The 18,178-nt window shown below is 41.5% G+C and overlaps 1 protein-coding gene across 1 annotated transcript; it reads right to left on the bottom strand.

The window, feature by feature from the left end:
• On the bottom strand, positions 1–17,346 carry LOC107376791 (uncharacterized). The gene is made up of 21 exons (XM_015946061.3): positions 17,249–17,346; positions 16,872–16,946; positions 13,100–13,549; positions 8,759–9,022; positions 8,575–8,666; positions 8,258–8,482; positions 7,436–7,510; positions 6,166–6,265; positions 5,906–6,032; positions 5,564–5,801; positions 5,310–5,466; positions 5,134–5,218; positions 4,988–5,050; positions 4,676–4,878; positions 4,480–4,608; positions 4,205–4,392; positions 3,533–3,681; positions 3,104–3,349; positions 2,872–3,034; positions 536–621; positions 1–351 (listed from the first exon to the last, which is right to left on the bottom strand). Exons 2-20 carry the CDS (start codon positions 16,915–16,917, stop codon positions 556–558), a joined length of 3,066 nt encoding a protein of 1,021 aa, XP_015801547.3. The 5' UTR covers positions 16,918–16,946; positions 17,249–17,346; the 3' UTR covers positions 1–351; positions 536–555.
• Between the last annotated feature and the right edge of the window lie 832 nt (positions 17,347–18,178).

Below are 18,178 nucleotides of genomic sequence, written 5' to 3'. Positions count from 1 at the left end.
TCAGTTTAAGTTTCACTATTTATTTTTATGTTTTTTTTATTTATGCTAAAGAAACATCAAAGCAACATGCATTAGTGTCACGTTTCAGTGTCAGCTGACCCGTGTCACAAGATGAGCAGCAGAGACTCTAACCCACAAGGACCTCTGGGAAATGTAGTGGCAAAGGCACCGGAGAACTGATGATTTCTGAGTAAATTAACACGTTAGATCACAGGTCAAATCGATTAGAGCCCACGTGTTTCCCAATCACCATTTTAAGATGAAAGCTAAAAACAAGAACGTTTCATGCAACCAGAGATGAGGATCGTCATGAAGCTGGTGTAGGTCAGTCCAAATCGCCATGGAAACCACCTGAGAGGAAAATCAGAATATTTATTTTAAAAGCTGCTGGTCTTGCTGTATCACACATTTTATTTTATTCACTTTGTACACCTTTTCCTCCGAAGCTTCCTGAATAATGAGATTGATCTTAATCCCTGATCGTTTTGAGGCTCGTGTTCAGAGTGGGTTATCATCAGAAGCTTCACAAGCTCACCTATCCAATCCAGCTCAGGCTCACACTCCGTGTCCACCCCCGGTCCCCATAGATCTGCGTCTTCTTCCTCTTCCACCAGAACAGTTCTACAAAATAAAAGCACTTTCAAATGACTACTTGGATATATTTACTTTCATTTATTGTGCCTCGGTGGAGAAAGTTAACAGCAGCATAATAAAAACTGTACGGTAAATAAAAAACTGCATGCAAAAATATTTCTATTCATCACATTTAGAAAACCACCGTAAAGCAACGTTTTAGTGATCCAGAGACTCGGGCTGATGTTCTAAGAGATGAGCCGGTGACGTAAAAGTCTGACCACAGAAAACATTGATTTAAATAATCGTTTACAGATCGAATAGGAACAGACTGATGAGTCAGCTATTAAAATACCCACTAGTTGCAGCAGTCCTACAAAATTGAGTTGGGTAAAAAAGGGGGTAACCCTTATGATTCACCCAAAACGACTCGAGCATTGGGACGATGGAACTAACTGGTTTTGGATGAATAAAACATGCTTAAGCAGAAGTTAAGAAGAAACAGGGAACAAGTGCTCCATAGATGGCTTAGAGGGACTTTATCATGCTTAATCCACTTTTTGGAGTTTTTGATCATTGATATTTTCATTTTCTCACCCCTCAAATAGTTTTTAGTCTCACTCATGCATTATCATGTCTCCACTGCTTCTGCCCATCAGCCTTTCTTCTCAAGTCTACACTTTAAATAATGCCCAGAGCCCAAACATGTGAGAGGAACAGCTTTCCCTGTCCAGTATTTCAGGAAAATAGTTTAATCAGCAGAAATGGTTGGGTTTTATCTTCAGGAGCTCTCAGAAATGGAGCCAGAGTGTGACCGTGATTTGACAGTCTGCTTGTTAAACCACTGCATGTACCAGAGTGGGTTTTCAGATGGATAACGTCTTTGAACGGCACCATTCCAACAGTGAAATCACCAAATGGAGAGGCTAGAGCAGTGAGTAAATGCTAACCATTAACCAAGTTCACTTTTTTTCTTCGACACATTTGCAGTGGTCTCTGGTATAAATGTGTGCCTTGTGAGACAGTCTCTGTAGGGGAACAGCTCCAGCACTCCTGCTTCAGGAAGTAGAATAAAACCAGATCCAAGTTCAGCTGAAGACGGCAGGATTTGGAGTCCTATTTCCTGATAACCAGAAGTCTTGCCTCTGATTGGATAACAGCAACAGGACTCTATCGTTGACTCCACTTGCTTTGCAACGTTGATGATTGATTGCCACAAAAAACACAAGCCAAGAGGAGCTCTGCCATGTTATGGAATCGCTAATGCTAACGTTAGCTTCTATTTGCCGAGACGCGCTCTGGTCTCTCCTGGACACTAAACCAATCACAGCCTTCATGAGTCACGATGGTCGAGCAAATTTTGAATGTGACGTAGATCTGGCTGGCTTTGTCAGACCTGAGTGTCCCACGTCTATTTTCTACTGGCAGCTAAGGCTGGAAGGGGCGGTAAAAGACAATGGGTGTTTTTCAATGCCAAGGAACCTCGCCTTGATGTCTTGGCCCCGCTACAGTTGCCTGCGAGATACGTCATCTGGAGCCGCCAAGTCGTGTTCCAATGTTCATGTTCTACTGAGGCGTGTGTTCTCCGTTTGTTAGCCGTTTAGCTAGCTGAGCAAGAATACACGGGAGGTGTATTGTAGTCTAGCCTTGGTCAAAAATTACCCACAATACAACACGGTATTTTCAAAAAGACGGCGGATCAGAAGCCGGCAGCTACTTCGGGAGCATATTTCAAGTTTAAAAGTAAGTCAACTAATTTAAAATGTTTTTTTTTTAAGATCCAAAGAAGTTATCTATGGTTGGTTAGTTGCTTTGTAGTTGCAGCTTCGGTGGCTAGCGGGTAGTAACTCGCTTATATATTAAATTTAACAAATATATACACAATTTAAAAAGTAAAAGGCTCATTATATATTTATATTGAAACTAATACGTATAAAATATCTCCCGATATCTCCCAAGTCACGTGACGTTACGTGACCGTCGTGGAAACCGCGGTCACGCGATGCAAGTCTGTTCAATTTAACCATTTTCTTTGACCAAGGAAGGACAGTGTCCTCGTAAGCAAGGCGCCTTGACATTTGAGAAACACCCTGTGTCCACATTTAGCTTGCATTTTAAACCAAAAGGGGCCGATAATATCTCTAAAACAACAAGTAAAAAACAATTTCTCAGTGAACTTTGTCTTTAAAGATTGGATCAAAACAGCAATAACACTTTTATTCTCTTCATCAACGTGTGAGGCTAGTTTAACACCCTGGTGTGAAAAGCGGGGAGTAATTAGACTCTTCAGAGGCTTACCGGGACACAGTTGCTTTCTTGTTTGATGCACAGTTGCAGAGTGCAGTGAAGGTAAACATCACCAGAGATCCCAGTAAACTCAACCATGTTGAAGGAGAAATAGTTGGAGGTTCCTTCTCCGTTTCCTCTCACCTGGACCGTTTCATCGTCTCGGACCGGACAACTGAAGGAAACACAGATCAGAGGTGTAAGTGAAGTTACTCTGAGTATCGGCCGCTTTTGTCTGCCTCACCCGCTCTTGATCAGGTCATGTTTCGGATAGCTGTTTGGTGATTGCTGACTGGTTATCCAGCAGAAATCAGTCACTACGGCAAACAGGTCAGCATCAAGCCCATCAGCCTTCAGCTCCACCCAGATCTTCTGGTTCAGCAGCACGTCGGTTTGTGGATTCACAAGTTGTGTGCGTCTCCTGTCTGTGTAGGCCTTCATGGTCAGACTATAATCCAGATCTCCAGATGTGATCTTCTGGACCACAGACCTGTGGAGCAAACACACAGAAACACACTTTAACTTTTATTTGAAAATGCCCCACACCTGTACAGCGTCTCTCAGAGTCAGAGGACTCCAAAGCGCTTTACCACAGTGTATCATTCACCCATTCACACACACATTCATGCACTGATGGTGATGGTGGCGCACCGACAATACTGTCGATACACACCTGTCTTTGATTTTGAAGGTCACAGCCTTCGTTTCAAGTTGACTGTCGTAGCAGGAGATGTTGATGTAGATCTGGTCTTGGCGAGTGATGACATCAGAGCTCCTCTGGTTCATGATCGCATTCTTGTAAGTCGTTTGGCTTCCGTTTTTCTGCAGAATCAGAGATTCAGATGTTGTGATGTCATAACAACTTTTAAACCTTCCTCCTTTGCAAATGTCGTCCACCCAGAACAGATCTTAAAGGTGCAATAAGTAGAACGACACCCTGTGGTTAAATTGGAGTACTGCAGTCCATGTTACCAAACAAACCAGTCTGCTCTTTCTGAGTCAGAGGAAGCATTTTACACTACAGTCATTCACACACTGGTGGTGATGAGCTACATTGTAGCCACAGCTGCCCTGGGGCTCACTGACAAAAGCAACACCAGTCCCTCCGATCACCACCAGCAGGCAAAGTGGGAAAAGTGTCTTAAGGAAGAACACAGCAGCAGAATTCCCTGCAGAGAGCTGGGATTGATCCCGTAACTCTCCGATTACTGGGCAACCCGCTCTACCTCCTGAGCTCCTGACTAGCACCATCAACAGGATCCTGACTCCAGGGAGGTGCAGCATGAGCTCAGCCGACTTCTGCAGGAAAATATTCTGCCCGTTGAATTTGAGAGGAAACACTCACCAGGATCTCGGTCCCACAGATGTTGTTCTCGTCAAATTTGAAAGTCACCATGTGGGTCTCCTTGTCCAAAACGCCCACGCAGCTCGGGTCTTTCAGGTGTAAGGAGGTGTAGTTGATGCCTTTCTCTTCCAGCAGACAACCGACAAGAGCGATCACACCCATCTTCTGCTTGCACACCGGTCGATCACCTGAAGATTTTACGATTTATAGTGAGACAAAGACAAGTTGGTGTTTCCTCCCAGTAACTCAGCCATGTCACACACTCATCTCCATACCCAGACTGTTGGACTCTTTGTATCTGGAAGCAAACACGGCTCTGCAGAGGCAGCCAGGTTCTCCGCTCAACTTCCTCCCACAGAACTCATGATCCTTGCAGGTGTTGTCCTGACAAAAGGCCTTAGATGCTGTAACAGGAGAAAAACGAGATCCATCATTCCGAAGAGATGGGATGTGTGTAAAACCAGCTCTTACAGCACTTAGCCTCAGACTGCCAGCTGTCATCCACGCTGTTGCCATCAAGGCTGCAGGCTCGGACGTAGGACCACAAGAACTGACACCAGAGGTGGTCCACTGAAGGATAAGTGCACAAAGTGTTCTTGCAGGCGTTTACGTAGGGGGTCGGGTCCACGTCTTCATTACAGGAGGAGAAGGGTGCAGCTTTCAGGATGTTGCACCTATTACCCATGTAGATGGAAAAGAGGTGAGAAAATGTCCATTTTTGTCATCTACTGTTGTTTAATGAGATGTGATGTTTAACACAAGGACGTGTTTTATTCTGCTCACCGCTCCGTCATCAAGTCGCAGTTGACCGTGTTGTCATCGGGGTCGTCAAACTGTGTTCCGCAGCTACGGGGCGTGACAAACAACACATTCACACACGGGGAATCTGCAACTCGTTCATGTAGCAAAGCAGAAGTGGGATGAGCTACCTAGAGGAGCTGTATTCAGGGAGCTTCGTGTTTGAAATATCGCTGGAGTTGCTGCACAGACCCTTCAGAGATGATCCAGCAGGGGCTGTAAAGCAGGCAAAGTGAGCCAGAGCAGCGTTCATGTGTGTAAACAACAGGGTATGGATGAAACTGTTTGTGGACGAAGGTGTTTCTACCCTGTACTTGAATCTGCGCCGTGTAGCCATCAAAAAACACAGAAGTTGTGCGTTTAGCAACTGAAAATGTTGCAGTGACTCCAGTTTGGTCCTTAAAGAGCTCAACGCCCTGAAAGCGCTGGACTGAGCTGGTAATGTTCAGAATTGTGTTGTTTATCTGTTTCAGTAAAGAGAGAGGGAGACGTTTGCTCAAACCTTTACTGAGTTCACCGATCTAACGTAGTACATGTATCGTTTCCTCGCAAGCACCTCACCTGGACTCGGCCTCCTTGCTCCAGGTGAATTTGAACACCTGGATCGTCCAGCTGCAGGGTCACACTGTCCAAAAAGCTCACGTCTCTACGTCGGCGCTCCTGGAAGCTGGCCAACACTTTGAAGTTATTTTTTGAATCTGACATCAGAGAGTACGCGCAGCGATCAGCCACAAAGCCAAGATGACCGTTAAAGTCAATGACGGTGGGTCCGGTCACGGTGCAGGTGGTGTTCAAGCATCTGATGCAAACAGAGACAGATCAAGAGTTTGCTATCTTTCTTTTGTTCCTTTATCGTTTTAATTTGGTTAAGCAACTGCTTTAGCGTGTTTTTCTCATATTTACACTCCATTTCCATCACAACGCTGCTGGTTCCCACAGCCTGTGGATGTGTAGGATTTGTTGGCAGTGCACACAACAGTAGTGCAGGTTTGGGGCAAAAACACTGTAGTGTTTGGTAAAATGCCAACACCTAGGAAGTAAAGTAAGGTTTTCATTAGTTTCATAATTCATAAATATATTAGTAAACCAGTTTAAAGTGCAACCGAAACAGTTTAAACTAAACAGATGGATATTTGTCAAAGACACGTTAAGGACTGACCAACCTGAGACTCTGCATCCGCTGATGTCAGTAAATCTGCCAGTGGAAGGTGACTCAAGAGTAACTGACTCAACATAAGTGCCTGCAACTGTGATGTTAGCCACCTAAACACCAACAATCATTTTATGTCCAAAGACAGAAATATCAGATTTCAGACATTAAAATGAAACATGTTGTTACTGATTAGAGGAGAGAGTTATAAACATAATAGCAGTGTTTACATTAGCTAGTCAGCATTTCAACCTTATCATAACCTACAGAATAGAATAGAATAGATTTAAATAGAATATAATATATTTAATTTGAATCTATTTAAATAGAATAGATTAGAATAGAATAGAATGGATTTAAATATAATATAATATAATATAATATATATAATGCATTTAAATACAATATAATATATTTAAATTGAATAGATTTAAATAGAATAGAATAGATTTAAATAGAATATAATCGAATGAGTTTAAGTAGAATAGAATAGAATGGATTTAAATACAATAGAATATATTTAAGTTGAATAGGTTTAAATAGAATAGAATATATTTAAATAGAATAGATTTAAATAGAATATAATTGAATGGGTTTAAGTAGAATAGATTAGAATAGAATAGAATGGATTTAAATATAATATAATATAATATAATATAATATAATATAATATAATATAATGCATCTAAATACAATATAATATATTTAAATAGAATAGATTTAAATAGAATAGAATATATTTAAATTGAATAGATTAAAGACAATAGAATAGATTTAAATAGAATATAATCGAATGGGTTTAAGTTGAATACAATAGAATAGAATGGATTTAAATAGAATAGAATATATTTAAATTGAATAGATTAAAGACAATAGAATAGATTTAAATAGAATATAATCGAATGGGGTTAAGTAGAATAGAATAGAATGGATTTAAATAGAATAGAATATATTTAAGTTGAATATATTTAAATAGACTAGAATAGAATTGATTTAAATGGAATAGAATATATTTAAATTGAATAGATTTAAAGACAATATAATAGATTTAAATAGAATATAATCAAATGGGTTTAAGTAGAATAGAATAGAATAGAATAGAATAGAATAGAATAGAATAGGATAGGATAGGATAAGACAGAATAGAATAGAATAGAATAGAATAGAATAGAATAGAATAGAATAGAATAGAATAGAATAGAATATCCCGTTTTGCATCCCTCTGGTGTCACAGCTCACCCTAAGACAGTCTGTATTAGAGGTGTGGGCATTCATGAACTCACCAGTTTGGATTTATTAGGAGTTGAGGTGAAATACAGAGCAGCTTCATTCCCAAAACCAAGAAGGTTCAAGTCAGTCTTTGATGACAAAAGAAAAAAATGTAAAATAAGATTGAGTAAACCTAAATGAATGAAATCACATGGAATTTAAACTACTTTTGTCTGCCAGTTTAGTTTTTCTTGTTCTGGAAACGAGTTAGAAAATGATGTTGTCATCTGAATTTGAAACAAAAAGTCATGGGTTCAAATACCCGTCCCAGCCAACGTCCGGCGACACCAGCACTGTTGTCATGCTGCCCCATATGTGGGGATCATAATATTACAGTGTAAAAATGAACTGGGCTTTATTACATCATTTCATTGTGTTCTGTCCAATCACCACATGTCAGTTTGGCATATGCGTATTACAGCATGTGCCAATCTGACAGCACACGTTTGTCAGACAGGCATACGCTGTCAGATCATCATAGATTTGATTTTAGCAACTGCATGACACCCTGACTTGTCAATTAAATCTATCTTAAAGTTTGTTTTCTAATGGGGTTTTAAAATTAGGAGGTGGTAAAATAAAAACGTGCGATACATATTCATTTTTTCATTTTTGTGGATGGTTTCCTCGCACTTTGCCATCTGTATGCTGAACTGACAGCTCCTCAGAACGCATCGGAGGTTTAGAGGAACGCGCTTTGACGTGTATGGTGCATCTGCCCCTTACCCTCCTGTTGGAGTTTAATGCTGGTCTAACCCAGTTTGTTTTCTTTAGTTACTTTTTTAAACAATGAAAAACATCAACACATTAATGGTTGGACATGAATCCGTGCTGACCTTTTGACTTGAGCATGTAGTGCTAAAGTGCACACCGCATCCCATGCTGCTTGTTATGGTTCTCACTGCTTCTTTGACCTGTTTGTCTAATGAAGAGTCGTGTTCAGTGATGTTGAATGTAGCCTTGACGGAGTCGGGTTTGGGGCCAAAAACACAGTCATTGTTGGTGTCGAGGCCGTAGAAGCCATTGAAGCAGAACACTAGACTGTCACTGGTGAAGTTCACCTGTTAAAAACAAACAAATAAATATAATTACCACTATTCAGATGAAGGTTTGGCCATAGTGGACGATGACTTGTGAGGGCCATTCTACTTACGTAGACGTTGGTGTAGACCTTCTGATAAAACGTGATGGGACATGAGCTGATGTTGAACTTTGTAGCAATCGTAAACACCTCTGCACCAGCATCTGTAGTCAAGGAAACACACAAGTTACAAATAAAAAATGCTTTCTTACATTTTAACAGTGGAAGGGTTCATTTATAATGTGAAGCATCGCACCAGTAGAAGCTACAAGTTGTACTCCAGGGCTTCTGATGTTGTCAGACACAGAATAGAGAGTGAACGTGTACGTGGTTCCAGCAGCGAGAGGCGAGACTGTGTAGGTTACTGGTCCGACTCCGCTTGGTGCGTTGATGTTTGTCTCTGCACCGTTAAACTGGAGCACATAGCTAGCAACGTTGTTCATTTTATTCCACTGCAGAGTGATGCTGTTCTGAGTTTGTCCTGAGACTCTGAAGCCATCCGGCATCAGGACATTTGGTTCTGGGAAAGAAAAACAGAGTTAATCTAAATCGCTGGAACGTAGTACCACCAAGCCCCGTGTTATTTAGCATTAGTTATTTACTTAAGTTCAAACTCATTTAAGAAAACACATTTAATTTAAAGACCAAGTTGACTCATTTTATATCCAATTGCTCTAGTCTCATACCATGAATAAATGCCTTGTGAGTCCATCCCTGTGGGAATTAAACTATTGCGCTCCTGTTTCAGGAAGGAGAAGGAGAGGGGAGCAGAAAATGGCTGGATTTGGAGTCGTACTAATTGTTATTTACTCATTTTTGAACATCTATAATAATAAAAATATTAATACATTTTATTTGAAGGCACCTTTCTCAAACCCAAGGTCACCTTACAATTAAACAAAGATAAAAACAATAAAAACAACAGAGGTTGATAGAGCAATAAGAACAAATAAGATACATAATTCGAAACATTCTAAAGTCTAGGTCTAAAGGGAATAGACTTGTTTGAATAAGTGGCTTTTGAGGGGTGCTTTGAATTATGGAAAATAGTCCATATTTCTAATGGCAGAGGGAAGTGAGGTCCAGAGCCGCGGAGCAAAGCAACTGACAGCTCTGCTCCCCATGGTGGTAAGGCGAGCTCGAGGTTGAACCAGATGAAGTGCAGATGAGGATCTAAGAGATCGGGAAGTGGTAGCAATAGTTAGTAAGTTACATAGATAAAGTGGAGCCATGCTAAGAATATATTTAAATGTAAGTAGTAGGATCTTGTACATGATTCTGGTTTCTATTGGCAACCAGTGTAGGTTTTTAAGAACAGGAGTGATGTGATTTCTCGAGGGGTCCCAGTAATGGTGTGTGCTGCAGAGTTCTGGAGAAGTTGGAGTTTATGAAGGGATTTAGTTGGGAGACCAAACAGAAGGGAGTTACAGTAGTCGATGCGAGAGGTGAATGAGACTTTGAACGAGGATTGCAGCAGCATGAGGCGTGAGAAAAGGACGGGGTCTGTTGATATTGCGAAGATGGTAATATGCGTCTCAAGTAACATGGTTAATGTGAGAATGGAATGAAAGTGTACCATCTTGTATGACACCAAGACTTTTTACCTGTAAGGATGGGTGAACTGTGGAGTCGTCAATATTGACAGAGAAACTGGGAGGATTTTTTAAAACGGAAGCAGTGCCAATGAGTAGGAGTTCAGTTTTATTGCTGTTTAGTTTAAGTAGATTACGAGAGAGCCAAGATCTAATTTCAGATAGACAGTTAGAGAGGGAGATTGGTGGAAGGGATGCATTTGGATTGGAGGAAATGTACAGCTGGGTGTCATCAGCATAACAGTGAAAATCAACGTTGTATTTGCGGAAAATGTAACCAAGGGGAGCAAATAGATGATAAATAAAAGAGGGCCTAGAACTGAGCCATAGGGAACTCCTGCAGTAACCGGGGATGGACTAGAAGAGTGAGGTTGAAGTTGAATGAACTGAGTATGATCCGACATGTATGAGGTGAACCAGGCTAAGGGTGTGTGACTAATGCCGATAGATGCTAATCTTTTGAGAAGTATGCTGTGAGAAATTGTGTCAAATGCAGCACTTAGATCTAGTAAAACCAGAATGGAGAGATGGCCTGAGTCTGCTGCCATTAGTAGATCATTTGTGATTTTTACTAGTGCTGTCGACGTGCTGTAGTGTGGTCTGAAACCAGATTGGAATTGTTCATATAGATTATGAGAACTGAGATATGAGTGAAGCTGAGAAGCAACAACTTTTTCAAGGATTTTGGAGATAAATGGTAATTTAGATATTGAATGAAGATTATCAAAGTTGGTGGGATCCGCACCGGGATTTTTGAGAATCAGAGTGATACAGGCAGTTTTTAATGCTGCAGGAACAACTCCGGTACTGAGGGAAGAGTATTTGATATTAGATATGAGAGGAACCAATGATGGAAGACAAGCTTTAAGTAGCACTGTGGGGAGAGGGTCAAGCAGACAGGTGGATGATTTAGGCCCTGTCCACACGTGGCCGGGGATCTGCCAAAACGTAGATATTTTTCTACATTTTAGCCTGTCATCCACACGAAAATGGAGTTTTTTCACACGAAAATGATCTTTTTAAAAACTCCGGCCAACCTGTGTGTACACTAGCCGACAGCATGGATGCCCTCAGAGCTGCGCTCGCTTTATCAGTTGTCCAAGCGCTTTTTGCTTGTTTGTTTTTGCAAGCAGAATTACTGCTCCTTGCGGAAGACCACAGATGATGGACGAGGTTAAGAACGGCTATTGCCCGGCACCTGGCTTCTCCAAGTACTGCCACCTACAGGTCTGGCATGTCTTTAACAACGTATTTATCCGGGTACGTGTGGACAGAGTTTTTTTTAAACAAGGTGGTTTGGATGCAAGTTTTTCGAGGGGCGGATATTTGATTTAAAAAAACCCGGCTGCGTGTGGACTAGGCCTTAGATTCCCTGATGAAATTTGATATTTGTTACAGAGGGGAGACTGAAACTTGAGAATAAATGACTTGAAGTTGTCAGGATGGGCTCAACTTCTGAATGAGGATCTCTAGTAGCGTGGAGTTGTTGGTGAATATTTGAGATTTTGGATGTGAAGAAGGACATGAGGGAGTTGCAATAGTCCGAGGAAACCATACTGTTAAGCAATAAATCAGGAGGCTTTGTAATTTTGGAGAACAGAGAAAAAAGGGTCTTGGAGTTACCTTCACTTGAGCTGATTAAATTAGAATAATAAACCGATTTAGCTGTGTGAATGGAGTCTTTATAATGCAACAAATGATTCTTATATAGATCTTTATGGATAGTAAGGCCTGTTTTCTTAACACGTTCCAATCTGAGTCCTTCGGATTTAAGACAGTGAAGGTCGTAGCTAAACCATGGCACTGAGCAGTTAAATGACACATATCTATGCTTAAGTAGGGCAAAAGTATTGAGATTGTTATTTAGATTAAAAATATAGTTAAAAACAAGATCATCTACCCTCTGATTGTCTAACAGCAACACAAATCTACCACTGACTCTGTTTGCTCTGCATCGTTGATGTTTTATCTCCACAAATACCCGAGCCTAGAGGAGTCTGTGGTGGAGGTGCTAATGCTAACGATTAGATACTACTAGCCGAGAAGCACTCTGTTCTCTCCTGGAGGCTAAAACAACAACAGCCTTCCCCATCACGAGCCTAGAGGAGTCTGTGGTGGAGGTGCTAATGCTAATGGTTAGCTTCTACTAGTCGAGAAGCACTCTGTTCTCTCCTGGAGGCTAAAAATACAACAGCCTTCCCCATCACGAGCCTAGAGGAGTCTGTGGTGGAGGTGCTAATGCTAACGGTTAGCTTCTACTAGCCGAGAAGCACTCTGTTTTCTCCTGGAGGCTAAAACAACAACAGCCTTCCCCATCACGAGCCTAGAGGAGTCTGTGGTGGAGGTGCTAATGCTAACGGTTAGCTTCTACTAGCCGAGAAGCACTCTGTTTTCTCCTGGAGGCTAGAACAACAACAGCCTTCCCCATCACGAGCCTAGAGGAGTCTGTGGTGAAGGTACTAATGCTAACGGTTAACTTCTTGTAGCCGAGAAGCACTCTGTTCTCTCCTGGAGGCTAAAACAACAACAGCCTTCCCTATCACGAGCCTAGAGGAGTCTGTGGTGAAGGTGCTAATGCTAACGGTTAACTTCTACTAGCCGAGAAGCACTCTGTTTTCTCCTGGAGGCTAAAACAACAAAAACCTTCCCCATCACCAGCCAAGATGAGTTCATGAATGTGTCAATTTGTGCGGCTTTTCCAGAGCTGACATTTAAACGACTATTTTCTATATTTTCATGCTTAGCCTTCACGTTAAACTGAGGGTGATTAATCATATTTCAAATTAAAATGCATCAGTGAACTTGGTCTTTAACATTTGAAATTGTGCTCATTATCAAATGGATTTCTTTCTTGTTGACATTGAGTGTAGCAGCACCGCCACTAAAGCAAGTAACGGGTCTTTTTACACTAATTAAAGCTCAGCAAGATGGCACTGAAATGACTGGACTGGAAAAGAAGGCAGAATTATTTGCTACTTATTAAAGATAAATAAAACAAACATTACCTGCGCAATATGCAAGGTAGCACACTGATGGCTTTCCAAGTTTATAGACATAGTATCCGGAGCAGAGCTTCACTTGGATGGTGTGGGTGGGAAATAGGCAGCAGGAACCACTCCAGGCGCTACACACGGTGCGATTTACTACTTGATTCATCTGTGTGGGGTGAGGTTCTGTGATCCACAAAGGAGCGTGGGTTCCACACCTTTGCTCTGCTACACACTTTTGGGGAATGTGAGCATCAGCTTGGCCCAGATAGAACCGATACCAGCCATCCCAGTTAATATTCTGGTCACAGTGCACTGGGTTGTTGTTTGTGTTATCCACAGAACGCCAGGCATCATTCAGTACAGAGTTCTGGTAACAGGGGTCGGCACACTGAAGAACGCCGTTTACACTGATGCAGTCAAAGCCCAAAGGACAAACTTTCCCTGCACAGGAAACAAGCTGCTCCTCTTTATGTTCAGTGTGTGTGTGTGTGTGTGTGTGTGTGTGTGTGTGTGTGTGTGTGTGTGTGTGTGTGTGTGTGTGTGTGTGTGTGTGTGTGAGAGAGAGAGAGAGAGAGAGAGAGAAGGAGAGGGAGGGAGAGAGAGAGAGACCATTAGCACAACTCGCCTTGTGAGGACACATTACACCTTCTACCCCTGGATGCTTACCAGGATAAATGTTTTAGAAATGTAATTCAGGGCTGACCCTGGACACGCTGGAGGAATCAAGCCTGATTCATGCTTCTCCGTCAGCTCGGCAAGGGACAGACCCGCACGGATTGACGGAAACGTTTTGCTCTCATACTTCTCTGTCTCCTGACAAGCAATTCCCCACCAGGACAGCAGAGGGCGGAGCACTGTTCTGTGGTATCCTGTCATGTATCGGTCCAAGATAGTGTGTTTATATTGTGTTTTTTTGTATATAAGAGACTTTTTAACAGACAAATTTGTCTCTCATCCTCCTCCACCTCTACATGCGCTCACCACCTCCAAACCCACGTTTCCCGTCATTTCCGTCCACAAATAAAAGGCTTGCTGTGCATCTTTTCACTCCTCCAGTCACGGGGGCATTAAACGTTCATGTTTTTAAAGTTTTTTCGCGAGGTATTCTTCAAGCTTCTCCGTGTCTGCCTTTAGTTATCCTCGGCTCTGTTTATGTTTTGAGGGTGCAATGGCGACGGTGTAGACGACAGCTGCATCCTGACCAATCACAAGCTTGCGTTGTCCGTCTTGATGGATGGATGTTTAGAAAAGAGAGCTTGACTTCGTCCATCCTTGTGGATCACTCCAGCAGGCCCGCAAGGACGGATAATGGCGTTGCGTGTCTCCGCACTGACGCAGAAGCATGAATCAGGCTTTACAGGAGAAACACGAAAATGGTGTGAAATCCATTTATATCAGTGTAATGTCTGGTAATGGTCAGTTTTTAAGTACAGTTTGACCCTTCAATATCTGGTCGACATGGAGACACGAGTCTGCATGTGTTTCCTTTAATCTACCGGATCCTGCATCCCATCAGCTGGAGTCTGGAGCCTCTCTGCAGCTCTGAACACATGATAACGTATTGTCAACAATCACGTTCCCTCCTCAAGACCTCAAGCTTCCCTATCGTTCTACAGGACTCTTCATGCCTCTAAATAAAGTGAACACCCTCAGCTTGTATGAGTTGCTTAATCAAAGAATGAACGCTTAAATATAATGTGAACATTTAAATCTTATAGGTTAATTAATCATTAAAGAATAATTAGGTTGATGGACAAATGTTATACGAACACTAAATGAAATGTTTTGATTAATCTGTGAAATGAATTTATGTATGGATCAGTAATGTTTTGATATGACAAGGCCATCACCATCCACACTCACACAAGGTTCATCAAGCATAAAGTCAAGTCAAGTCAAACGCGTGACACGTAGATATTTTCTTACCCACAAATCAGAACCTCTGTATCTGAAAGGTGTGTGTTTCTGAGATTCTTGGTAATATCCCTTAACATGGCATGCTCTGATTTGTTAAAGAGCAAGTCACCCCCTACCTGAGTTTTATTCCACTTCCTGTTTGAAAAATGCAACAAATGTTGTTGCCTGGCTGACCGAGGGGGTGGAGCCGCTAACAAATACACACACACAGGCTCACAATGACATTGCGACATCATAATGTACCAGCTAACGTCCTAGGGTACCTCTTAGCCAACAGCAATGGCAGATTTAAATTCAAATGCATTGCAGTGTTTTTACTTGACAACGAGCACAACACTGACAGTTTTAGGCAGAAAATTAAAATTTTAACTAAAATGCATCAAAGTTCAAAACTATTGACGTGTCTGCAGCACTATTAGACACGCGTTTATATGGTTTATCAGGAAAAAAAAGTTGATTTGGGGGTGACTTGCTCTTTAAGAAATTAATATGAGAACATAAAAACAGAACTCACTTTACGGTGAGTCAGTTCTAGAGGAAGCTACAGAAACGGCCGTCTGTAGTGAAGTCTCTTTAACCCAAAAGCAATCTTTCACACGCCGTCAAGGTTGCTGCAAAGCTGACACAGACAAACCTGTTCCTTCAGAACAAAGCAACTTGCTCCTTCAGCTACTCAGAAGCAGCTGCTCTAAGACGCAACCAATTTCATCTATCGTGTGACCCGGAGGCAACTCAGGACTGACTTGGTCGCATCGAGGGTTTCTCTACGAACCATGTGCATTAGGGTCATCGGCTCCTTGACATCTCGGATCCAAACGGGGGTCTCCAAGAACGGGTGAAGTAGACGCACAGATAGCGTCTGATGCCTTTTGATAAGAATCAACTTCATAGCTTAATGCAAACCAAATTCTTTTACACCCAGAACTCAGCTTTCCTAGATACGAAGGTTCTGATAACATCATATTCACACATAGACACCATATACCACATCTCCTCCATCTAGATCCATCCATCACAGTAAATATTGGTTAACTTGTCATGTTTTAATTGTTTGTAAAATAAATTCTTACTTTTACAAACCTGACTCTTTCTTGAATCAAAACGACGTGTTCACAATCCCTGAATAAACAATAAATCGTAGAATTCAGGGGACCCTAACCCTAACAGAACAAACTGGTCACACATGGTTTTACTGTTAGGGCTGCACTTACAGCACAGTTTAGGCAAATATCTGTTTGTCCTCTCGGATGGTCCTACTGCAACTATCACGGACAGCTTGGCTCTGATGAGGGAATATGGAGTTAACCCAAACCTGACACAGTTTTTTTTTTTACTGAGCATGCTTGAAAGTGGAGCTGTGGTCCAGAGGTTAGGTGTTCATCATCTAACTGCTGTGGGATCAATCCTGACTTTTTAACTTTTATTTATTGAATAAAGCGTTGATTTTAAACACCTGTCGATACACTGATGAGTGCAATGTAATTAAACGGCAAACTAATACTTTTATATACATAATTAAAATAAGTGTCTCCGCTAGTTTTAAAAACTTGCACCTGTGTATTTCAAGGCTATCCTGGGAACGACTTGAGATCCCGCCAGAGGAACTGGTGAACTTGACTGGGGGAGCCAACAGTGTGTCCCTTTAATCCTGCAGATTCCTTCACTGAGGTTAATCAACATTTATGTCATGCATGATAGGAGTGCCTGAATATAATTGTCTCCAAACACTCCAATCCCAGTAGCACCCTCATTTAAATTCAGTCTCATACACAAAGAATACTTGGGTCACAAATGAATAACAGTTTTCATGAGTTGTTTTTACTTTTACTCGAGTAAACAATATAAATAATTCTCAGCGTCAGCAGATTACCTGAGAGCGCGATGAGCGAGCCCAAATAAAGCAGGAGCACGAGCATATTGGAGGCTTCCTCACAGATGACAAAAGCTGGAAGACAAAACTTACCAGCTAATACGCATTTTCCATCAAGCAGAGAAATGAGCTTCACAAACATGCAAGTAAATAAAGGAGTAATCAGAAACATAAAATGTTCAGGTTGACCAAAAGGGACTATTCCCCCCATCTTCATGCTCAGATCTTCAATAGTAGACATGGTAGATTAAAGCTGCTGCACATAGAAACACTACTGAATTTAAAGTCCACACACTCTATTGACTCGTGAAGTAGTGGTTGAATAATAACCATATTAGGATTGTAAAGGTATATTTCATTAAAAAAGGACATCTTACGTTTAGAAAGCTGAAGGTTCTGCTGCTTTGGAATTGTCTGATGGATGCTCTGTCTTGTTCTTCTCTAGCTCCTTTTATGTTGGAAGAAAAAACAAACAAAGGCAGGGGAGGAGGAAAAGTTGATAATGGCACTGAATGACAGAGACATCCCACTACTAGGATTAACACCTATAAGCATCTGTTTATCTCACTCCACATCAATGATGGTAAACCCGGACTCAGCATCCTGTTTGCTGTGGCACCTTCATCCATGAGCTCATCAGCAGTTTTTGACTTTTGCTTTAAACTTCCATCATTACATGATGGATCCAAATATCCATCTCTTTCTTTTTCTTGTATTCCTGAAGCAATGCTAATATCCAAACCTTAATATTCATTTCAAACTTGCATTGCATGGTTTTTCTGGCTCTAAATATTATGAAATTCCACGAGAGGTGCCCTATAATGCCGTGGAAGTGCTTCAATCAGCTGTTACTGCTGTTCACAGGCTCATCTTGGTCCCAACTTAATTTGTTTTCAACAGTTATTTTTCAACCAATCAACTAAGAAACAAAGCAAGCAAGCAACCAACCAACAATCAAAGCAACCAACCAACCAACCAACAAACAATCAAAGCAACCAAGCAACCAACCAACCAACAAACAAACAACCAACCAACAAACAAAGCAACCAAGCAACCAACAAACAAAGCAACCAACCAACTAACAAACAAAGCAACCTAGCAACCAACCAACCAACCAACCAACCAACAAACAAAGCAACCAAGCAAGCAAGCAACCAACCAACAAACAAAGCAACCAACCAACCAACCAAGCAAGCAACCAACCAACCAACAAACAAAGCAACCAAGCAAGCAAGCAAGCAAGCAAGCAACCAACCAACAGTGATGGGAGTAACGCGGTACAAAAGTAATTAATTACTGTAATGCGT

The sequence above is a fragment of the Nothobranchius furzeri genome, chromosome 2 (assembly GCF_043380555.1).
Source record: "Nothobranchius furzeri strain GRZ-AD chromosome 2, NfurGRZ-RIMD1, whole genome shotgun sequence".
Taxonomy (NCBI): domain Eukaryota; kingdom Metazoa; phylum Chordata; class Actinopteri; order Cyprinodontiformes; family Nothobranchiidae; genus Nothobranchius; species Nothobranchius furzeri.
Note: the sequence above shows the minus strand (reverse complement) of the source record. Positions and strands in the feature narration are given on the sequence as shown.

Excerpts from the sequence above, each read along its gene's own strand:
- LOC107376791 (XM_015946061.3), bottom strand. The coding sequence starts at position 16,917 with ATGCTCGTGCTCCTGCTTTATTTGGGCTCGCTCATCGCGCTCTCAG. Across the intron at positions 8,483-8,574 it reads AGGTCTACACCAACGTCTAC|GTGAACTTCACCAGTGACAG; the intron begins GTAAGTAGAATG and ends TGTTTTTAACAG. Across the intron at positions 3,350-3,532 it reads ACCTTCAAAATCAAAGACAG|GTCTGTGGTCCAGAAGATCA; the intron begins GTGTGTATCGAC and ends TTTGCTCCACAG.